Source organism: Xenopus laevis, chromosome 9_10S (genome assembly GCF_017654675.1).
Source record: "Xenopus laevis strain J_2021 chromosome 9_10S, Xenopus_laevis_v10.1, whole genome shotgun sequence".
NCBI classification, from domain to species: Eukaryota; Metazoa; Chordata; class Amphibia; order Anura; family Pipidae; genus Xenopus; species Xenopus laevis.
Window position 1 is genome coordinate 45041607 of NC_054388.1, and position 24221 is coordinate 45065827.

The following is a 24221-nucleotide window of genomic DNA, read 5'->3' on the forward strand; positions in this document are numbered from 1 at the left end:
CCAAGGGTATCAGGTAAGTGATTATAATCCTTGAGGGTGCCATAACATTTAGCACTCCCCACTTATTGGACCTTTCCTTCTCCTTTAATGTGACACTAACGGATATATGTGTCTCTTTAGTGAGAATCTTACCAAAGAAAAAGACAGGAACAGATGCACGAGGTGGAATCCAAATTCATTACAAAAAGGTAAAGTAATTGCAGACTTAGGGGCTGGGTGACTAAAATGGGCAAGAGAGAAAAATGAATAAATTGTCTTTTATGTGTCCCACAGGCACTGGCCAGTAACAGAGAAAAAAAGGGGTCCCTGCTGGTGAGAACTTCAGGAGCAGTGATAAAAACCATTCCTCACAATGAAGCAAAAGGTGAGAATACTCGCAGACTCAAGCAGGCCATCCCTCGTATGACTAACAGCCTCTTGATACTAAACGCAACTATAATCTTCCATAGGCTGGATAGGCTGGAAAGCTTGAATGGTAGCCTGACTCACATGGGAGAGCAGGGATTTATGACAGACTATAGCTCCCAGCATACCTATGGCTCTGTAACCTTCTTTCTTCTTCGCACTAAAATCGGTCATTAGGGAGAGAAAGATCTTGAAGTCTATAGCCACCTGAGCTGCTATTGGGGAAAAACAGGATGCAGCTTACCTACAGGTTTCCTAATGCGGGGTGTTGTTGTCCACTGCTGGAGCTCCAATGAGGAGGTTATGCAGAGAAAATGAGAGGTCCAGGGTTGTGAAGCATCATCGATATGGCAGTTAAAATCACCAAAGATGATTGCAGGGATGTCAGTACAGAGAATGAGAGAGAGCCAGGTGTCCGATAAAGAAGCAGAAAGGGAAGCAGGGGAGGATGAGGTGATTCCCATTCAGAGAGAAGATGGAAGATCTGAAGGCATGCACTTCAAAAGAGTTGAATGAAAAGGCTGGAGGAATATGAATGAACAGTGATAGGATAACTGACAGTGATATGAAAATTCCAATTCCCCCACATGTCCAATGGTTGGGAGGGTGTGAGAGAAAGAGAGACTACCATGAAAAAGTGCAGCCTCAATGGCGGTGTTATTCTGTGAAAGCAAGTAGATTCAATGATTTAGCGCAAAAAAAGTTAAAGAGCGAGTGTTGAGAAGGGAACAGGAAAAAGGAAGGCGGAAGAGTTGGAATATGAGGATTTAAAATGATTGTACATCCATGCATAAGCGGATGGTGATTTTTTTTTTTTTTTGGAGAGGCTAAAGATGGCCCTATACTGGCTGACTTAAAGGGCATTCTATTGTTTCTACCTGTATATCTGATGATTCAGCTATACATGTTGTAATGAAACAACAATCTTTCTTGGAAAGATCTTTTCCAGGAAAGATACTGTAATTGTAGCGTGTATGGCCACCCTGCCTCCCCTAGCCTTAATGAAAATCTGCCTATGCATTCCTGTATAGGCAGTAGATGGAGGACAAACGTGTTGTAAGTGGGTGTAAACTGTATAAGAGCTGGAGTATGTAGATGGAAGAAGGGAGTAAGATATGTAAATGGAATACTGATAATAGGAAGGTAAAGGAAGAGACTACCTTAGGTAGCACTGTGACTATAAGCAGTACACATGTAGTTAGCTTTACCATTGCTTTGTTTTCTTTAAAGCAAGTAAATTGTTGTACTAGGTCTTCAGAGAAGTATAGCTACAGCAGGTGGGTAGGATTCCCAGAAGTACATCAATAAAACCCTCAAAATATTGTCAGCAGTCCATTAAACTCAGTAGCAGATATATTCTAGGTTCCTCTGTACTGACTCTCCTTGTAGCTCTCTTCTTGTCTAGATCACTTTTACCTTTGTATTAGTGATGAGCAAAATCTTTCTCCAAGTTTTGCCGCGAAAATGACACCTAAAAACTGTAATGGGGAAAAAAATTTGTTGTGCGTCAAATATTTGTTTTGAAATTTGTTTGCATTTCGCAAATTTTAGCCATTTCGTGAATTTTCGGCGAAGAGAAACAGGTCAGATTTTTTTTTTAATTGTTAGTATACAATGAAAAAAAAACACAAAGACAAATTAAACTTTGAAATTGCTATGTCTTTATTAAGAAATAACTCACCAAAACTCCATTTGCGCTCCTCTTCAGCTCATGCGGCGCTCAATTTCCCCTTCCTGCCTTCCTTATAGGAGACAGCCAGGGAAGAGAAATTGAGCACCGAAAGATGGATGCTCTGTTGCCTTTTCTGAAGAGGAGCACAAGCAAAGTTTCGGTAAGTTATTTCTTAATGAAGACTTAGTGATTTCAACGTTTAAGCTGTCTTTGTGGGTTTTTTTTCATTGCACATTAACAAATTTTTTTTCAAAAAAAAATTTATGTTACTGGTCCTTTAAGACAGACATAGTAGTTGGCTACTGAGACAGCTGTTTTGTAATGAGCTTTTCAGATAAAGGGTAACTTATCCTGTCCTGTATCTTAATACAGTGTATATCTTGAATCCTTGCCATAAAGCATGGCAGATCAGCTGTTTTATTTCAATAACTCAAGTAGGGACAGGCAAATGTGTACATTGTATCCAATATCTCAAAGGTTAAATCAGCTCTCTGAATTTTTCCAGCACTGTATGGGAGAGAGGGGTTCAAGTGATGCTAAGGTGTGATTGGGAAGTCATATTTGGGGAAGTTTGTAAAAATTAAATCTGTGCTCGTTTGCAGACCTTGTATGTTTGAATGTCTACACGGATGAAGTGAAACGGTCGCCCCAGTATAGTACGCGTCATGTACGGGTGAGCATGAAAGACACGGTAGATGTGGGGCATTAATGCCACATTAGCCTAAGGAATGTCTTTTATATAGGAAATTCTCTATTTTAGGAATAACACTGATAGATTCCAAAGCTATGTGAATGTTACTGGTTTGAGGCTAGGGCCACATGGGGCTAAAATCAGCTAGCTGAAATACGCTGGCTGATTCAGCCCCTACCACTGGCAGAAACCTACTCTCTTTTTCTCATTCTGAAGTGTTAAATCTGCTCCTGCATGAACAGACTATGGGCATACAGTCTGAAGGCTCACACACAGTGGAGCTGAAGCTGTGGTCAGCCCGGAGATACCTCCTTTCACATATTTGGGCTGACCTCAGCTTCAGCTCCGCTGTGTGTGAGGGCACACAGGCTGATTGGATTCAAATCAATGGAGCAGGGGCACTAAGCAGATCTGCTTCTCTCAGCCTGCAAAAATACACAGGCCGACAACAGCCAGCCCTAAAACTGTTTGCCCACAGGTGCATTTGGGCTCAAAATGCAGAGAGAGACTCACGGTTTTTCACTGAAATCCTCTGGGTCTGTTTGTGCTGGAGTCAATTCTACACTTCAGAATGAAAAAAAGAGAGGAGGCTACTGCCTGTGGTATGAAACTACCCTAAAAGCAGCATTTCTTCCCATTGATCAGCTTGCTTTTGTGCTACATTGTCTCAGGACAGCAGTGCAGATAATTTAAATTGTCAGGTAGATACTACATTCAAGAGAAATTTACAACAAACGAAAGTGTGTCATTAGGAAATAATGATCAGATTTGCTAATTCTGATCTTGCTTGGTTACAGGGCAACATTAGTGTGCTCAGAGCCTGCAGCGTGCAAATGAGGAGCCTGGAGATCCGCACCCTGACTCTGCAGTTAGACAAGGACTCGCGCAGGGTTTATACTAACATTGCAAGGTAAAAGGAAATGGGAGAAATAGCCTGCTTGATGTGTGACTCCACAAGGAATTCAGGAGGGGGAAAGCTAAGTGCATGATGGGTAAAAAGGAAAATCAATTCATACTCACCGAGATTTTCTTTTCCTGGACTGAAGCATGGCAGTGGGCACTAATGGGTTAATCCCTCTCGACACCTGAAGGACAGGAAATGAGCTAATAAATTCCATGCCTCCCCCCCCTCACCTCCATTCTCCACACTGTACGAGACGAAGTTCCCCAAAATTTTTAGGGAGGGAAACATGTGCCCACTGCCATGCTTCAGTCCAGGAAAAGAAAATCTCGGTGAGTATGAATTGATTTTCCTTTTTCCTGTACTTCACATGGCAGTGGACACTAATGGGAAATACCCAAGCAATGACAAAAAAGGGTGGGTAATATAAGTTTATTTAATCAGCAAAGCAGCCTGAAGGACCGAATTTCCAAAGGAATCTCGATCAGCAGCATGAAGATCAAGCTGATAATTTTTTACAAAGGTATTGGCAGAAGACCAAACCGCTGCTCTGCAAACTTCCTCGGTTGATGTCTGGGCCCGGCAGGCCCAAGACGCAGCAATAGCCCTGGTAGAGTGAGCCTTAATAGATTGAGGACAAGGAACTGCACTGACCCTGTAGGCTTCTGAAATACATGATTTGATCCAGGATGAAACTGTTGATTTAGCCACCTGAGAGCCTAATCTTGGACCTGAAGATAGAATCAGTAGATTATCTGATTTTCTTATTGATTCAGTCCTTTCAGGTAGGTTTTAACACCGCGAACAACATCCAGAGTATGCCATGATCTTTCTTCCTCTGAATTAGGATTCGGATAAAAGGCAGGTAAGGCTATTTCTTGATTGATATGGAATTCAGATATCACTTTTGGGCGAAAGTCTTGAGGTAAACGAAAAATCAATTTATTCTGACAGAAAAACATGCAGTTATGATTAATCTTCAGAGCTTGGATCTCTCCTACTCTGCGGGCTGTTGTGATAGCTAACAAAAAGGCAATCTTCCAAGAAAGGAATTTGAACGAAATTGATTCCAGAGGTTCAAAGGGAGGCTTGGTAAGGGCAAGCAATACCAAATTAAGATCCCATGGAGGAGCTTTAGATATGATCCTAGGTTTTAATTTCTTTAACGCAAAAAGAATCTTGCCACTAATGGAGAGGATGCCCAAGCAACTCCCGAAATGGCAGAAAGAGCAGAGACTTGGTTTTTCAAAGTTGCTGGACTGAGCTCCTTCTCAAATCCGGACTGCAAAAATTCCACAATATGTTCTTCTGTAATTTCAACAAATGATCTGTTAGATAAAGAACACCATTCCAAAAATTTGTTCCAATATTTGGAGTATTTCAAAGAAGTGGCAGGCTTCCTAGAAGCCAAGAGTGTTTGAACAGTGTTAGAAGATAGACCTCTTCCCATCATCCTCTGCCTTTCAACTTCCAAACAGTCAATTTGAAGTGGCCTGGATCCGGATGAAATAGACAATCCTGCCTTAGAAGTTGAGGCTGGATTGGGAGTCTGAACGGTCTCCTCACTGCCATCTGGAATAATTGAGGAAACCAAAACCTCCTGGGCCACCAAGGTAGAATTATCAGAATAGATGACTTCTCTTCTCTGATTTTCCTCAGACACCTGGCAATTAAAGGAAAAGGTGGAAACAGGTAAGCCAATTTGAAATTCCATTGGATACTGAAGGCATCCACCTGGTCTGCTAGGGGATCCTGATTCTTGGAACAAAATCTCGGTAACTTCCGATTGTGCCTCATAGCCATGAGATCTATCTGTGGAATCCCGAATTTCTTCACAATTAATCTGAATATTTCTGGATTCAATTCCCATTCCCCTGGATGAGGCTGGAACCTGCTCAAACGATCGGCTAGAACATTCATCACTCCTGGCACATGGACTGCAGTCAGATCCTGCAGATGAAATTCTGCCCATACAAGAATCTCCTCCGTCAACTTCATGAGTTTTATACTCCTTGTTCCTCCTTGCTTCTTTATATATTTGACAGTTGTGGAATTGTCTGATTGAATCATCACCGACTTGGACCTGATCACTTCCAGAAAGTGAATTAGTGCGAGGTGAACAGCCTTCAATTCCTTCCAATTGGAGGACTGACTTGTCTCCCAAATATTCCATTTGCCCCATACTGACAGATGAAGTAGATGGGCTCCCCAACCTGAGACACTTGCATCGGTGGTCAACCTGATCCACTGGGGGGAGAAAAGAGAAATACCTTTCTGAAGATACTGTGTCTGAAGCCACCATCTCAACCTCTCGAGAACCGGAGGACTCACCAGAATGTACTGATCGGGTGAACGTTCTTTGCGCCATTGGGTCAGAAATGACAACTGGAGAGGCCTGATGTGAGCCATGGCCCATGGAACAGCGTCTATCGTGGCTGTTAGTTTGCCCAGGACTATTTGACAGAATAGAGCTGTAGTTATCGGAAAACTGAGAAGTTTCTGTACATGGTTTTGAACATCTAAGATTCTTTCTCGAGGGAGAAATATTCGAAAAAGAGTTGAATCGAAAGTGACTCCTAGAAAGTTGATAACTTGAGTCGGAGACAGACAAGATTTTGTTGTGTTTATGAGCCAACCGTGATCCTGCAAGGACCTCAACACTAACTTGACGTCGTGTTGAATCTTTTCCAAGGAATTCGCCTTTACTAGAATGTCGTCCAGATATGAAAAGATTTCCACTTCCTGTAATCTTAGAGAAGCAATAAGGGGAGCTAGAACTTTCGTAAAAGCTCTTGGAGCAGACGCGAGACCGAATGGCAGGGCTCTGTACTGGTATTGAATCCCCATGGAATAAAACCGAAGATATTTCTGGTGACTTGCTGCGATGGGAATATGTAAATAGGCGTCTTGCAAGTCGATCTTGACCATCCAATCGCCGGGCCTTAATACTTGTGCGATTGATCTTACTGACTCCATACGAAAGGTCTTTTTTATTATGAATTGATTTAGGAACCTTAGATTTAGAATAGCTCTGAAATCTCCCGATTTTTTTCTTACAAGAAATAAAGGAGAAAAAATTCCTTTCCTTCTTTGGGTGGAAGGAACACGGATAATCACTCTCTTCACCAGAAGTTGATTCAGAATACCCTTGAGGGCAAGCAGAGCCTCCTTTGTTTTTGGAACTGCTGACTTTTGGAAGCGAGAAAAAGGAGGAATTTTTATGAATTCTATTTGGTATCCTCTTGAAATTACCTCTGATACCCAGAGGTCTGTCGTAGTTTGAGCCCAAACAGTTTTGAATTGTGAAAGCCTGGCCCCCACAGGAAACTGAAGGGCTCGCAAACCTTCAGAAGGATTTATTTCTATCAGGTTTGGAATCCTTCTTAACCTGAAAGGGCTGAGGCTTAGTCTTCCAGGATTGCCTCTGAAAATTTCTGCCTGGGCGGTAAGCTTTGACATCTTTAAATGAAGGTCTGTTACCCCTGAAAGTTGTTCTTCTCTCTTTCTTATCTTGGGGTAGAAAGGCTGATTTGCCAGCCGACGCCTTAGAGATAATATTCTCCAATTTTGGACCAAAAAGAAGATCTCCTTCAAAGGGGAGGGAGCAAAGGTTATGCTTAGATGGTGTATCAGCAAACCAATGTCTGAGCCATAGGGATCTACGAGCTGCCACCACCAGACTCATATCCTTAGCCGCCAACTTGAGGATATCCATAGAAGCTTCAGCACAAAAATCATTTACTAATTGAATCTCATGAAGGGAATTTAGAATTTCCTCTCTGCTGACCTTTTGCTGTAAGGCTTCAACAACGTTATTTAACCAGATCTTATTAGCTCTAGCTAAGGAGGTAATAGCCACACACGGTTTACAAATAGATCCTGAAACACTATAGGCTTTTTTAAGGATGGAGTCCTGCCGTCTTTCCATAGGATCCTTTAGGGAGACCCCTTCATCTACAGGCAAGGTTGTTCTTCTTGCCACCCTGGTGATCGAAGCGTCAACCTTAGGGGGTAATACCCATTGTTTAACTTGATCCTCAGGAAAAGGATACATTTTTTTCATCCTTTTAGACAGAAAAAATCTTTTATCAGGAACATCCCATTCAGATTTAATTGTGGCTTTGACAACATCATGAATATGAAAAACACTGCTTTTTTTTGGAAGATTTGAACATCAGGTCTGGTTGGGAAGAAGGTTCACAAGGAACATCCAAATTAAGGGTTTTCCTCATGGCCAGAATTAAAGGCTCTATGAAAGATGTATTAAACAACTCATCATCTGAATCCACTTCCCCCTTCCTCTTGTGAATCAGAGGAGACACTATCGTCAGGAATGTGAACAGCTAAATCTGCTGTAGCATATGAAGTGGATGGTTGATTGGCAGAAACTTTAGCAAGTACATTATCTGTAACTTTTTCAACCATGTCAGACATAGATTTATTAAAGGAATCCTTCATCCATGACATGAAATTATTGAATTGCTCAGAAGACTGGGAGGTATTATTTTGATCAAAACAGCTCTGACAAACTTTTTTATCTTGAAGTGCAGGCAAAGAGCAGAAAATACATTCCTTTCTACAAGACTTCTCCCTCCCACGATCATCATCTCTTCTTCTATCAGAATGCCTATGATGTGGGCTCCTTAAAATAAACAAAGATATTCATAATGAATACCAAACATATGAAAAGTGCAACAGCACTCAGATAGGCAACTCACCCACTGGCAGCGGATCTAGATCGTCTAGAACTCATGGGTCAGCTAAAACATAAGCAGAATACACCCATAAGTAAAGGTAATACATACCAAACATCCCCAGTAGGCAGATTACTTACTGCAGTTGTGGAGGCAAATAGTAGCAGGCTCAGGGCATAACAGCCAAAACAGCGTCTGGATAACAGGCAGCAAGATGGGGAACACAGACGCTGATTTAAAAACGCTGGCGCCAAAACGCAGTGTGATGACGTCACCGGCGCGTATCCAAGCAACGCGTCCAGGAAGAGCTCTGCAACCGTCTTACTGCGCATGCGCCTAACGGCTTCGCGTCTTACTGCGGCTATGGGCAACGAAAGGCCATTATCTCCTAATGGAGATCTCTCCTAAAGACAAGGCTCCGGAGACTTTGAGGCAAACCCCCTCTGGTGCCAGTAAAAGGTGATAAAACACTTCCTTCACTTCCTTCGTCGAGAACAGGAAAGAGAATGGAGGTGAGGGAGGGAGGCATGGAATTTATTAGCTCATTTCCTGTCCTTCAGGTGTCGAGAGGGATTAACCCATTAGTGTCCACTGCCATGTGAAGTACAGGAAATAAGGAATGAGCCATTTGTATAGATTTTATAAGAGCCATCCTGTGCCTCTGGCACCTGTGAACCTTTAATGCTATAAGGGCTCTTTTTTTGCCCTGTGTTCCACCTCCCTCATTAGTATGCGCCCATAAGGTAGAATCAGCTGCGTTTACTACTGCATTCCCCTGAGGCTAAAAGAATTAAATCAGAACACTGGGGAGCACAGGGCAAAAACTAAGGACACAGCGCACCCATGGAGACAGGAACGAAGTGGGCGGGCTGAGCAGATACATGACCAAGTCCTTGCTGCTACCAATTAATACATTCGCTGGCATCATCCAGGGATAAAAGTCAATATAAGAGAAGGTGGCAGAATATTCAGCACACTATATGAGAAGATGATCGACAAAGGGACCTCAAGCCGTAACTGGACTTCAGGTTCAATTAGGTTACTAATGCTGGGAGCCCAACAAGAGGGACTTATAAACTAAACCAAAATACCTCCTTAGAGATGTCACACCACATAGGTTAAACATGCACTAAATGTATTCCAAATCCATTAGTAATCCGTTTCCCCAGGAAAAGAACAAAATAGCAACTGTAACTTTCTTATGCACTTCCTTGTATATATATAACCAGCCATTTCTCTTGCGTGTGCCATGTACACACACACTTATTTATTGAATGTTGCTGTAATAAATGTAATTTATGCCAAGTGAATAAGCATCATACATAATAGGGATGTGAATTCACAACAGAAGGAATTAGGATTTAAAAACTAGTAGCTGTTAGACTCTCCAGTTTGATATACACATTGCTAGCTGGTTCTTAGGCTGCCGAATTTGGATATAAATTGCTAAGTTTGAGATATAAACTGCTCAATGGTTGTAGGCTCCTCAGTTTGGGATATACCAGTAAACTGCTAACTGGTTGCTGGGCTCCTCAGTCTGTGGCAACAATTAATCCCTATATGATTCCCATAAGGGCTGTGAGCTTCTTTATCTCCAATTTTAGGAATGGCACATTTCTTTGCTTCTGCTTTCTTGTTTCAACAACAAATTTTTCGACCTCCAACTCACTCTCACTGCTGGTTACCCCCTGAGGTGTTCTTGGGGTCCCAACAGATGATGGTCTCAATCTTGGCCTTGAAATTTAAGCCACAGGGCTAGACTCCAAAGCCTGGGCCTCGGTTTTGCAGGTAGCCCGACCAGCCCTGGGGCTTGCTCCAGACATCCACAGAGCTCACTGATATACCATCGCTTGCAATGGGGATCAGATCAGAACTCTTTGTTTTAAAGATAAATAGGATCTCAGTCATAAACCAAGTATTCTGTTGCTTACAATGGGTATCAGACGGGATCTGTTTCCCTGTGACAGAATGCTCTATTATAAAGATAGCTAGTATCTCAGTCATAATGCAGGGCAGGACTGCTGCTTACAATAGGTAGCCTATGTAAGAACAAGAGTGACTATACTATATTAATATTTATATAAATTACTGTTCATGACATCCCAGCAAAGCAGACTATCACAGGAACAAATACAAAACTCATTATCAGGTGACAGAACCCTTAAAGTAGAAACAAACTCCTTATTAAAACAAAAACCCAGCCTAGCTGCTACCCTGGGCAATGCCCCTAACTTTTTACTTACCCCTTGGTGCAGATTCAGGGATCAGAGTTCACGGCAGCCATCTTCCGGGCCTTCGGTAATCTGAGAATGAGACCAACGGATCGGTTGGAGTAATTTCCCGTTTTACGACAACTGCGCATGTGCTGAAATGGACGGAAATTGCAGAAGTGCCAGAAGAAGACACGAAGACCCGGAAGATGGCTGCCGTGAACTCTGATCCCTGAATCTGCACCAGGGGGAAAGTAAAAAGTTGGTGGCATTTGCACGGAGTAGCAGCTAGGCTGGGGGTAAGAAGGAAGGGGGTCTATGTGGGGTAGGGTTTTTTTTTTTTAATAAGGGGTTGGTTTCTCCTTTAACTTTGGGAAAAGGCAATTTTCTTAGACATGTATTTAAAGGGGTTGCTCACCTTTAAATTAAATTTTTGTATGCTGTAGAGCAGTGATCCCCAACCAGTAGCTCGCGAGCAACATGTTGCTCCCCAACCCCTTGGATGTTGCTCTCAGTGGCCTCAAAGCAGGTGCTTATTTTTTAATTCCTGGCTTGAAAGCAAGTTTTGGTTGCATGAAAACCAGATGTACAGCCATCCAGAACCTCCTGTAGGCTGCCAGTCCACATAGGGGCTACCAATAGCCAATCACAGCCCTTATTTGGCACCACCCAGGAAAATTTTTCATGCTTATGTTGCTCCCCAACACTTTTTACATCTGAATGTTGCTCACGGGTGAAAAAGGTTGGGGACCCCTGCTGTAGAGAGTGATATTCTGACACAATTTGCAACTGATTTTCATTCATTTTTATTCATTCATTTTTATTTTAAATGTGGTTGCTAGGGTCCAATTTACCCTAGCAACATGCACTGATATAAATAAGAGACTGGAATATGAATAGGAGAGGGACTGAATAGAAAGATGAGTAATACAAAGTAGCAATAACAATACATTTGTAGCCTTGCAGAGCATTTGGTTTTGTTTTTTAGATGGGTCAGTGACCCCCCCCCCCCTCCATTTGAAAGCTGGAAAGAGTCAGAAAGAAAAGACAAATAATTCAAAAACTATAAAAAAAAGAAAAAATGAACAATTGAATAATTGTTAGAATTGGCCATTCTAGAACATACTAAAAGTTAACTCAAAGGCGCCCACACCTTTAAGTTAACTTTTAGTAAATGATATATTCATTTTCTTAGAAACTCTGCAATTGGTCTTTTTTTTTGTTATGGTTTTTAATAATTTGTCTTTTAAGTCTATACTTTTCCATCTTTCAAGTGGGGGGTTATTGAGCCACAACAGCCAAAAATCTATTGCTCACCAAGGCTACAATTTTATTATAATTGCTCTATCCTTTGCATAGGAGTTAACTGCACAGAAATCTACCCGGGATACTGGTACCTTAGGAATTCTCTGTGGCAGGACCGTCACGTCGCTTATCTCTGGAATCTTCGGTAAATTGAGAGCTTCTATAATAGAAATGAGGAGAGACTAACACTCTGTGTAATGACGCACATAAACATCAACAACCCCACAAACTTACGCACACTTCCAAAAGCTGCCTGCAGGTGCCGCTCACTCCAAATTTCCTTTCCCTTGCGTCTCTATGGTACAGTGGAGCATCTTGTCTCCTAGCAACCGCTTCCTCTTACCTTTCGAAGCCGGGCCCTGCGCGCAGGGTAGTGGGCGGAGTCAGATTAGTGGGCGGGGAGAAGAAAGGAGACTGTGGCCGCGCCCTAGATCCAGGTGACGTGTCTGCCCACCTCCTAGCAGGTGAGACGGTAGGCGGAGTCAGAAAACAGGTGCACTGGGGATGTGCAGCCCGTGAGACCCCTTTAAACCCTGGACGGGACCCACCAGGGAAGGTGAGAGCTTTGATTGGCTTATGTGAGTAGCTGGTCCATTGTAGCAGTGTATAATAGTTAAGCGCTGACACCATGATAAATTGTCGCTGTCTTTACGCCTTCTGCGCATAAAGTGTGTTTGGTAGATAGATATAGCTCTGTATTGTATTATGTGTTATTTGGTCACGGCAGGGAGGGCATTTGCATTGGGCTCTAGCATCATAGCGGCTCTCTTGGGAGTTGGGGGTGATGTTGGGGGGGGGCATCATTTATTAAAGGAGACATTTTGTGTAAAAAATAAGAATGCACCGTTGCATTATACTTCTTTAGATATAGAAGAATTGTGCTTAAATAAAAAGTATTGTTTCAGGCTGATTTATTGAATATTTCTGCAAAAACCCTAATAATCCTTCCCTTCCACTTCCTGCTGCCTGAATTCCCAGGCTGTGCAGGGGAGCCTGCGGGTCTCAGATCACTGTACTGTAGGACAGGAACCAATCAGCAGCTAGCAGGACCTGATAGGGAACTGAAGCCTGTCTGTGTTTGTGTGACTGCAGGGTTGTGATTGGCTGTCCCCCTCCTACTGTGCGTCTCGCAGGGCCTGTTAGGACACGCCCACCCCTCATTTCAAACACATACAGGGACCAGAGAACATCTATAGTGAGCTCCAATAAAGGGGCTATTTTTAAAGATAATATTAATTTTTAGCACCATGTAAAAGCAACACCATATATTACCTATAATTTTCATTTATTCTATATGTCTCCTTTAACTTTATTGGGAATAGGTCAACAGGCCTCATTGTCTATATGTACAGACTATCATTGTAACCAGGGCCGCCATCAGGGGGGGACAGGGGGGACAAGCGTACCGGGCCCGGGCATGAAGGGGGGCCCGGCAGCGCTGCATTTTTTTGAAGATCCGGGCCCCCCTTACGAGCGCCCGAGCCGTACGTCTTGCCTCTTCAGTGCCGAATGCGGAAGTGCCGAAAAGCCGAAGCCGATGCGACGAAAAGACCCGAAGTCACGGAAAAAGCCGAAGTCCCGAAGTCACGAAGAGCCGAAAAGACCCGAAGTCACGAAAACAGCCGAAGCCGAAGTCCTGAAGCAGCGCAAAGACCCGAAGTCACGAAAACAGCCGAAGCCGAAGTCCTGAAGCGGTGAAAAGACCCGAAGTCACGAAAGGAGGCGAAGTTGAAGTACTGAAGCCATGAGTTCAATTCTACTGAACACCACCAGTTTGTGTTTTTTTTTTTTTTTAATCCCCTGGCCACCAATGTATTATTTTAATATTCTATAGGCCCCTGCCACCAATCTTTTTTTTAAAACTTTTGTTTTTGGGGCCCCAATTTTTTTTTTAACTCGTAAGGGGCCCCTTGCCACCATTGTTTTTTTTGGGGTTTTTTTTTAAAAAAAAAATTAATTTTCTTATTGGTGGCCCCAAATTTTTTTAACTTGTAAGGGGGCCCCTGCCACCAGTTTTTTTTTTTTTCAAAAAAAAATATTTTTTTTTTTAAATTTTTTTTGGGGCCCCAATTTGTTTTTAACTTGTAAGGGGGCCCCTGCCACCATTTTTTTTTTTCCAAAAAAATTTTTTTTCAAAAAAATTTTTTTTTGGGGCCCCAATTTGTTTTTAACTTATAAGGGGGCCCCTGCCGCCAATGTTTTTTTTTTTTTCAAAAAAAAATTAATTTTTTTTCCAATTTTTTTTTGGGGCCCCAATTTGTTTTTAACTTAGAAGGGGGCCCCTGCCACCAATGTTTGTTTATTTTTTAGTTTTTTTTACATTTTTTTTTGTTGGGGCCCCAAGTTTTTTTTAACAGGGGGCCCCTGCCACCAATGTTTTTAAAAAAAAAAAATTTTTTTTTTTTTTTTTTGGGGCCCCAATTTTTTTTATAAGGGGGCCCTGACCATCAATAGCTTTTTACAACTTGTGTGGGGGGGGGTTACTTTTTTAGCGCTGATGTCTGTGTGGTCTTTTAACTGCGATGTGGGCGGGATATGGGGCGGAGCTTGGTCGTCAGTGTGGGCGGGGCTCAGGGGGCCCCAAAAATTTTGTTGTACGGGGCCCCGTGATTTCTAATGGCGGCCCTGATTGTAACAGTATAACTATATATATATATATATATAATTTGTTTCAGTAGAGCTGTGCCCAATAACATGCTGGTGCTATACACAAAGTTCTCTGCCTATTGAACTTGTGCTGCCACTGGCGCAGATTGTGCATTTATTAAATGTGTTTATATAGTATATATAGATAGATAGACAGATATCTCTGAGGGAAACCAACAAAGATTGAAATGTAACCCTTTGTGTGACTTTTTCCAAGTGGGTCACAACTCTAAACCCCTCATTGATTAACTCTGTACAATGTGAAGAACGTAAAGGGTTAAGTTACTGTAGTGGCTTCAAGCTAAAGGGGTGTGACAGCTTCACCCTGTTGATGTAAGGAGGGAGATAATGAGAGCCTCCACGTGAGTCCCAGTGCATGCACTCTACTGGTCATGTGACTTGTATGAAGCCAGGTTGCTGGTTAGGCAAGAGGGATACAGCCTAGGGCAACCACATACTTGAGTCTCTTGTTATTGATGCTTTGGGCAGATGAAATAAGTTCTACCTGCAGGAAACACAGGACATTATTTCTGTTGGTTTCCTTAGGAAAGACTTGCTGAACCTGTATAGACCAGAAATAGTGTTGATCACAGTTACTTATTTAACCCTTGCATAAACAGGGAAGCCATTCGTCAGGGCTAAATATCAGCAGCAACATTTTGTGCCTAAAAATTGGCATATGATTTAATATGAAAATGCTTCTTACAGACCCAAAGGCACTGAAAATAAAAGTGCTCCATTGCATTTGTAGAAGAGGGAGAGCCATACAGGTTTGGGTCAACCAATTGCCCCCAGGGGCAGGTTACAGGCCAAAATTGCCTCCAGCCTATTTGCTTCCCGTCCAAAAATCAGAGAAGGGGCTGATGGGGCATGTACATCTGTGAAATAAGTTGAGCCATGTCAGGTTAAAACTTTTCAATCACTACATGGATACTTCTCATTTTAATGCTGCACCACAAATCCCTAGGCAAGCTGATGCGATTGCACTCTCCCTCTCTGCGTGGTGATGAGCAGGGGGGTGTTACAAGTAAAATAACACTTCCCCCCATAGATGTGTTGCTACAAAGTATTTGTTAGAAAGAGAGCCAGCTGGAAGAAAGAACAGGAAAGGTTTGCTTCGAGCGCTGTCATTTCAAAATTCTTAAAGATAATTTACATGTGACATTTGTAGGATTCTTGCCAGACTCCACAGCCCAAAATGTTGAAATGCTTTCTGTTTTGTGGCAACCCCCCCCAACAAAGCATTATTCCCACTGTAGCATGATGAGAATCTTCCCTTTATATTGCACTAAATACAAATACAGGTACGGGACCGGTTTTCCAGTCTAATAATAAATTATTTAAAAATTAAATAACTCAGATTGTTCTGCCTCCAATAAAGATTTATTGGAGGTTATCTTGGGATTATGCAGAGGGTACAGGTGTGGGATCCGTTATCCGGAAACCCATTATCCATAATGCTCCGAATTACGGAAAGGCTGGCTCCCGTAGACTTCATTATAATCAAATAATCCAGAAATTAAAAATGAAACAGTACCTTGTACTTGATACAAACTAAGATATAATTATCCTTATTGGAAGCAACATTAGCCTATTGGTTTTATTTAATGTTTACATGATTTTCTAGTAGACTTAAAGTACGAAGATCCAAATTAAGATCCATTGTCCGGAAAACCCCAGATCCCGAGCATTCTCAATAACAGGTCCCATACCTGTACTGTTTTATTATTACAGAGAAAAAGACAATACTTTTTTAAAGTGAGAATTATTGGATTTAAATGGAGTGTACGGGAGATGACCTTTCTATAATTACAGCTTTTTTGATAACAGGTTTCCAGATAATGGATCCCTTACCTAAATATATAGGTTTCCCTTTCCCGCCACTAGGGGTTTAAAAGATCATTTTGTGTTTTGTTATGCACTTTTGATAAAGGTTAGATTGCTGACCCAAACGTCAGGTCTATATATATATATATATATATATATATAAATATATATATATATATATATATATATATATATATATATATATATATATATATGTATTCCAAGGCTACTGCACACACTTGTAGTTCAGCTACATACCCTGGTGCTCCCAGAAGTTCCAAAATATAGATAAACAGATATATATATATATATATATACTGGTGCACACAGGGATTTTTTCTTCAGAGTCTGTTTTTTATTTAATCGACGTTTCAATCCACCTCTGATCGAAAGGTCATTAAATAAAAAGCAGACTCTGAAAAAAAAAATCCCTGTGTGCACCAGTATATATATATATATATATATATATATATATATATATATATATATATATGTATTCCAAGGCTACTGCACACACTTGTAGTTCAGCTACATACCCTGGTGCTCCCAGAAGTTCCAAAATATAGATAAACAGATATATATATATATATATATATATATATATATATATATATATATATATACTGGTGCACACAGGGATTTTTTCTTCAGAGTCTGTTTTTTATTTAATCGACGTTTCAATCCACCTCTGATCGAAAGGTCATTAAATAAAAAGCAGACTCTGAAAAAAAAATCCCTGTGTGCACCAGTATATATATATATATATATATATATATATATATATATATATATATATATATATATATATATAAATTTATTTACAGTAACACAGATTTGATGGCACATGTTACAAGACACTGCCTTATTATCGTACCAGGAAGCTATGTCCAGCTGTTTCATGTTGAAAGCATTTGTGTTAAGTGCTGTGTTTACTTTGCCATCTGTGTGCTTTCTATCCAATGAAAGTTATTGTTAACTTGTCAACTGTGTATTTTTATGTAACCTTTGTATGTTTGAACATATAACTCATAATTATATGTAAAAATAAATTAAGTGTAATTTAGGGCCAGATTTATTATGCAGTGTAAAAAGGTGTCAAAATCTGCTACACATCACCAGGCTTCAGCATGTAAAAAATTGTATTTTTTTTGTAACATTTTTTTCTTAGAGCAACTTTCACCAGAACATGCTTCAAAAAGTCTGAAGCTTTGTAAAATAACGGCATAAAATCTGACGTTTGTACAGTGTAAAGTAAACCACACTATGGTAAACAGGGTCGGACTGGGGGGCCCGGGGCCCACCGGGACTGCAGTCCAGGGCCCCCTACAGGCCCCCCGTCCACAGTGCGGCGCTGTGCGCCATCCCCTTGGCGCGCATGCGCACATGGTGCCCCCGGCGCATATGCGCACAAGACGCGTTGGGAAGATCGCTTTTAAAAAAGAAAACAAAAAACGAGCAACAGGAGATGGGGGTCTGGCCCGGCGGGGGCCCTTGTGGGTCGGGGCCCACCGGGTTTTTTCCCGGTGTCCCGCCGGGCCAGTCCGACACTGATGGTAAATTTTCCATTTCTTTTACATGTCTTTTTGCACAATTTTTTCTGCAAATCTTGCTTTACATAATAAATAGGCAGTAGGTATTTATGTGTTTTTAAAGGATAACTAAAAAGTATTTTTTTCTGGCAATCAGGAGACAAATCTCAATACTGTAAAGGCCTCCTGCTGATAACATCACCAGTGTGTGCTTGATCAGCCTGCCCATAAGCATTTACAGCCCACAGCACCCTAAACATGTGTGGTGTCACCAACATAAGTTCATGGATCCCATTACTTTTCTACGTTCCATTGAGAAGAGGTGTTGCTATCTACTTGTCAACCAGCCAAACTATTATAAAAGCTCTCAATATACAATCTTGTTAAATGCCAACTTCAGGTAGAGTGGTAATGCCCCTTTAAAATCATGATTTCAGTTTCCTTGTTCACCATTAATTATCTTTTTTCTTTTAACTTGGTTTGCAGGAGCATTGACTGCTGAAGCAAGACATGAGCTCCACCAAGCAATGGGATATCAGCAAGGCCTTGACTGTTGCCACCTTGTTCTACTTCTTCCACAATGTTGGAAAGTTTTGCTTGATGCCCTTTCTAACCCTCTACTTTAGGCAGCTAGGACTGGGTGCCCCCCTAGTGGGAATAATCTTTGGATTCAAGCATGCAGTTCATCTGCTCTGGGCTCCCCTGTGCTCCTTTTTAGCCAAGAATCACCACAAACAAAGATTTTTCATCATGACATCTCTTCTGCTATCTGCGGGAGTTGGGAGTCTCTTTGCCTACTACCCCCCATTAGATAAGAACATTGTGTCCTTGTTCTGCAATACTAGTATGCCGTGGAAAGAACAATTAAACCCACCCATTGACATTAGTGTTTCTGTAGATGAAAATCTCAATACAACTTATGCAGCACCTACTGATCACCAGACCACAACAGGGGCGCTTAATACTTTGCCAAGTTCTGTTGGAAAGTTGGCCACAGACCCCGCAATGACTTCACTTGACTTGGAGATCACAACACATCAGCGTTTTACAGATCAGTTTCCAGTGACCAGTAATACAATTCTGGAACATCAGACCAAGAATGTTCTTGGTTCTGGAAAGGCACAAAAAGTTATGAGCAGTAAGTCTGCGGCATCTAATAGTAAGCAGAGAAGTTCTCTGAACAACCATACCTCACCCTATGCAACTCACCCCAATGTCTCCCATCACCCATCTATTCATGAAAGAAAAGTTAGGGACATTGGCATTGATTTTACCGACAATTCCCTTGATCCACAACACAAAATATTCCTGATTGTGTTGGTTTTGGTCATTATCTGGGAAATACTGGCAGCCCCATTAGAGTGGATAGCAGATGACAGTTTATATGAATACCTGGATTTTGTGGATGCCACAGACAGACATGGCAAACTTTGGATCTGGGGGTACTTAGGAGCTAGCATGGGCTCTATTTTTATAACCTTCCTAGTAGACAACCTCAACTGCTTTGTCATTTATGATATCCCCAGAGTCTTCTTCCATTTCTTCTGCTATGGTGGCTTCCTTATCGGCACCTTGTTTCTGAGCACCCTCTACCCTATTCATGTTTCCAAGAAAACCGAACACTCCAACAAAACTGTCAAAGCCCTGGGATTCCTTGGAAGTGATGGCCGCATCGTTCTAACAGCCCTTACCGTATTTCTCCTGGGGGCTGTAGGGTCCACCACTCAGAATTTCCTTTTCTGGCAGATGCAAGATGTAGGCAGCAGTGAGTTGTACATGGGACTTTCTATTGCTGTTGGACTACTCTCTGAACTGACACTGTACTTTTTCAGGAACAAACTTCTGAAGATTTTCACCTTTAAATGGATGGTAGCTCTGGGGTTATTTAGTCTGGGGGTACAGTGTTTGTATTACTCCTTTCTTTGGGCACCCTGGTCTGTTCTAGCCATTCAGATCCTGAATGCTTTTAGCAGTGGAGTAATCTGGTGGGCGATTAACTCCCAAGTGGTTGATTTGGCTAGTCCTGGCACGGAGAGATCTCTGCAGCTGGCCCTACGGTGGCTTGCATATGGCTGTGGCTCCAGCACAGGAAGTTTTGCAAGCGGCTTCATCATTAGCAGATTCAGCCTTGCGGTGCTATATCAGGCGTGCTGCATCACCTTACTCCTGTGGATTATCATATTTCTCTTAGTCCAGCCCAAACTGCCCAATACCAAGAAAATAAACTACTCCCGGCTGCTGGCTGCAGATAACAGCGACATGAGTGATTCTGACGAAGAACAAGACCGGGACTGGCTAGTAACGGCCATGAAAGATGAGAATTCCAATAGGAATTGGTAGCCCCTTGGAAAATAACAAGGTGCTAGGGTGGGACAGGCAGAACTTAACAGATTGTGACATTCCAGAATGTTGGAAATTTATATGTAAATATATTATTGTCTTCCATTGGATAAACCATATTTTACTACAATACCTTTTATGGTTAATTATTATGTGTGTGTGTGTATATATATATATATATATATATATATATCTTTTTTTTTTTCAATTTATTATATCTATAATCATTATTGTGATGTCTGTTTATTTTCCTGATATGAAATGTTTTCTTGCAATGGTTTCAGGGAGAAATCATTTTCCTGTCCGACTGTGATCCATTTTCTATCTTACGGCCAAAAACTTAAGGGTAGACCCTTTCCTTCTGGTGTGTCATGTTTATTAAAAATACTGACTCCATCGGTGAAACACCAACCTGTGATGAACCCCCACCTGGAGAGCATTGATTGAGTGTATTACCTCCACCTGGGCTGCTCTCTTCCCAATATCTGATAGGTACCTGGCTCTGGGTATGTGAATCTTTTTTCCCCTTTGGACTTACTTAGGTAAGAGCACTGATTCTCAGTATTTCCTTCTCCTTCTTGGCTGCTCTCTTTCCTGTGGTCCATTCAACAAACCAGTCAGATGTTGGTCTTTATACTAGGCTGTAGAAGGGCTCCCTATATCTTCATTTGTATCCTTTTATATTCATGTAAGGAAAATACTGAAGGGGTGGTTCAACTTTAAATTAACTTTTAGTATGTTCTAGAAGGGCCAGTTCTAAGGACCTTTTTAATTGGTTTTCAGTATTTATATCCTGTAGTTTTTTTTAATTATTTGCCTTTGTCTTCTGACTCCAGCTTTAAAGTGGGGGTTACTGACCCCATCTAAAAAAACAAATGCTCAAAGTTACAAATGTATTGTTATTGCTACTTTTGATTAATCATCTTTCTGTTCAGGTCCTCTCCTGTTCATATACTAGTCTGTTATTCAAATTAGTGCATGGTTGCTAGGGTAATGTGGACCCTAGAAACCGGAATGCTGAAATTACAAACTGCAGAGCTGCTATATAAAAAAAAAACAAAACTCAAATCACAATTAATACAAAATGAAAACCAATTTCAAATTGTCTCAGAATATCACTTTCTACGTTATACTAAAAGTTAAAGGACCAGTAACATCAAAAAATGAAATTGTTTTAAAGTAATAAAAATATAATGCAGTGTTGCCCTGCACTAGTAAAACTGCTGTTTGCTTCATAAACATTACTATTGTTTATATAAATAAGCTGCTGTGTAGCCATGGGGGCAGCTTTTCAAAGGAGAAAAGGCTCAAGTTACACAGCACATAGCAGATAAGCTATGTAGAACATAATGCTAGCTGTTATCCATTACTTATCCTGTGCCATATAGCCGTTTTTGAATTTCCGCCATTGCTACTCAGCAGCTTGTTTATATGAACTATAGTAGTGTTTCTGAAGCAACCACATCAGTTTTACCAGTGCAGGGCAACACTGCATGGTATTTTCATTACTTTAAAACACTTTCAGTTTTTGGTATTACTGTTCCTTTAACTCAAAGGCGAACAATCCCTTGAAAAGGTGAATATATTATCACACATAAACATACACTTATTTTACTTCTATGAAGGTGCTACTGTCTCGGGGGCCAATTTCAGTCTTACATAAATTGCCAGTCACAGGCTAGCAAGCCTCCCAACCAAGCACTTTTGATGGGATATAATCTCATTAAAAGAACCCTGCATGATGGTTTGGTTTTACATCACATGGGGATTGTGGCTAACAGGAAACATAAATATAGGATCATACATACTGTATTTCATTTAGCAGAAATATAGACCCCTCTTCCTTTACGTTTCCTTTTCTATCCCCTCCTATCCACTTCTGTTTATTCTTCTGTCTCTTCTCTGCACAAAATAAAAAGCCTATGCATAAGAGTACAAAAAGAGAATAAAGAAGAATTCTATAGAACAGATTTTCTCTTTAAAATGATACAAGCAAGGAGGCCTGTCCAAAATGGCGAACAGACATACTTACTGAGTTCTCTCCAGCCTGCTTAAATGTTGTAAGGCAAGGGTCACAGGGTTGCGGATCTCGGCCTAAGAATCAATGCAGAGCCAATCTGCTCTGCCTGCACCCAGAAGCATTGCCTTTGCTTAGGTGCAGGCAAATGCATTGGCTTTTGGTGCTGAAACACAACATTTTGCATTTCACACCAAAATCTGCCCTGGCTGCAGAAGATAAGGGGAGCTGCCAGGCAGCAGATTCACCTGCGGAGAATCTGTATCATCTGGCCCTAGCCTTAGGGTAATGATACATGACAAGATTAGTCGCCCTGCGATTAATCTTTTAGTGCATACGACTTATCACCTCCAAATGCTTTCCCTGTGGACAGCATGCAAATTGCTGCTGGGGAAACATACACGGCACAGAGTTGCCTGAAGTTTCCTTGCAGCTTCTGAAAGTAGCCATGCCGCATATGTTTCTCAAGCAGCGTTGCAAAGGATGTCCGCTGGAAAATAATTTGGAGGAGGTTAGTAGTCAGGGAAGAGGACGTTAATCACAAGGTGCCTAATTTCCAGTTATACAATATCCAACCATTTATACTAAATGTATTTGTTCATTAGTAGGTCATTACAAGACTATATCTACAGGTTACTTGGTCAGGCAAGACATCTCACTGAACAATGGGTTCCACATTTATGGGTCAAAGGTCTGTTCAAGTTGGGGGGGGTGGGTTCAAGGGGAGCAGAATGAAATGGGGCATATGAAAGGAACATTAAAGCTGGAGTAGTGAGCAGCGCTGGATTTCCCAGGCAGGCACCTAGCGACTGTCCGCACTAACCCCTGTGGGTGCACAAAAGCGCCGGAGCACTTTGTATACGGTATTTATGTATTGTATTTATTCATTGATTAAAAGTGAACCTGTGCTCTAAAGTCAAATCTAGTACTTTTGTAGTACAAACAACCTTTTTAACCTGGTGTCTATATGGACTTTATGGGGAAGGGGTTACCAGATCACTGAATGGACTTTCAAAAAAAAAAAAAAAATGTGGTGCAACCATGGCAACACAGGCCATATAAGGAAATTAGCAGGAAAGGGAAATCCACCTCTGAAAAAACTGACCTCAGCGAAACGCATCAGGTGTAAAATCACTTCTGGTCTCAGCCGTGAGTGAATGTACAGGTGGAACACATAGGAATGGGAGATGCTGGCAGAACCTTTGTATTGCAAAGGTTCACCTCCATGATCTGCACTATAAGAATTGTTTGATATGCGCTCAGAAGTGTGACTTATGTAAGTGCAATGCGTTTTAAAACCTTTTAAAAATAAAGGCAAATTACACTATGGACGCTGTCCCTGATTTTTAATATCTTTACAGAAAAAGGAATCCCCTGGAGTTGATATTGATATGCTGTTTTGAAATCAGGAATCTTGTAATTTTCCAGTCCCACCAGAGAGTGGATAAGCCCAAACGTGCTGAGTTTTATTGATTAAAGAAAACACCATTGCACCTTACTTTGATTCATTTTGCCTTTTGAAGCAAGCACTACAAGCACCTTGTTTGACTTAAAAGGGTTGTTCACCTTTGAGTTAACTTTTATTATGACAGAGAGTCATATTGTGAGACAATTTGCAATTGGTTTTCATTTTTATTATTTGTGGTTTTTGAGTTACTGAATTTTTTATTCAGCAGCTCTCCAGTTTTCAATTTCCAAATTCCCCTAGCAACCATGCACTGATTTGAATAAGAGACTGGAATCTGAATAGGAGAGGTCTGAATAGAAAGACGAGTAATAAAAAGTACATTTGTAACCTTTGCAGAGTATTTTTTTTTTAGATGGGGTCAGTGACCCCCTTTTGAAAGCTGGGAAAAGTCAGAAGAAAAAGGCACCTATTATCTTTACCAGTCTCCTTACATACTAGTTTTCCTTTAATTAAATCGTCCCGCAACCTTCTCAACTGATTTTTTATACACTCCTTTTTGTAGCATACAAATCTGTG

At 41.2% G+C, this 24221-nt stretch overlaps 2 protein-coding genes across 5 annotated transcripts in view; one reads left to right on the forward strand and one right to left on the reverse strand.

The window, feature by feature from the left end:
* Positions 1–12143, reverse strand: part of ntn1.L (netrin 1 L homeolog) — a 130861-nt gene extending 118718 nt beyond the window's left edge. Inside the window, exons 1-2 of the mRNA XM_018238584.2 lie at positions 12117–12143; positions 11971–12038 (exon numbers count right to left, since the gene is read on the reverse strand). The gene's annotated coding sequence lies outside the window, so the exon portion shown is untranslated. The remainder of the gene's footprint in view (positions 1–11970; positions 12039–12116) is intronic.
* Positions 274–20350, forward strand: mfsd6l.S (major facilitator superfamily domain containing 6-like S homeolog). Of its 4 annotated transcripts, none has more exons than XM_041577809.1 (2): positions 274–364; positions 18367–20350. In XM_041577809.1, the coding sequence occupies exon 2, from the start codon at positions 18391–18393 to the stop codon at positions 20218–20220; it is 1830 nt and encodes a 609-aa protein (XP_041433743.1). In that variant the 5' UTR covers positions 274–364; positions 18367–18390; the 3' UTR covers positions 20221–20350.
* The last annotated feature ends 3871 nt before the right edge of the window (positions 20351–24221 follow it).

Bases quoted from the DNA above. Each gene is read 5' to 3' on its own strand.
- mfsd6l.S (XM_041577809.1), top strand. From the start codon at position 18,391: ATGAGCTCCACCAAGCAATGGGATATCAGCAAGGCCTTGACTGTTGCC.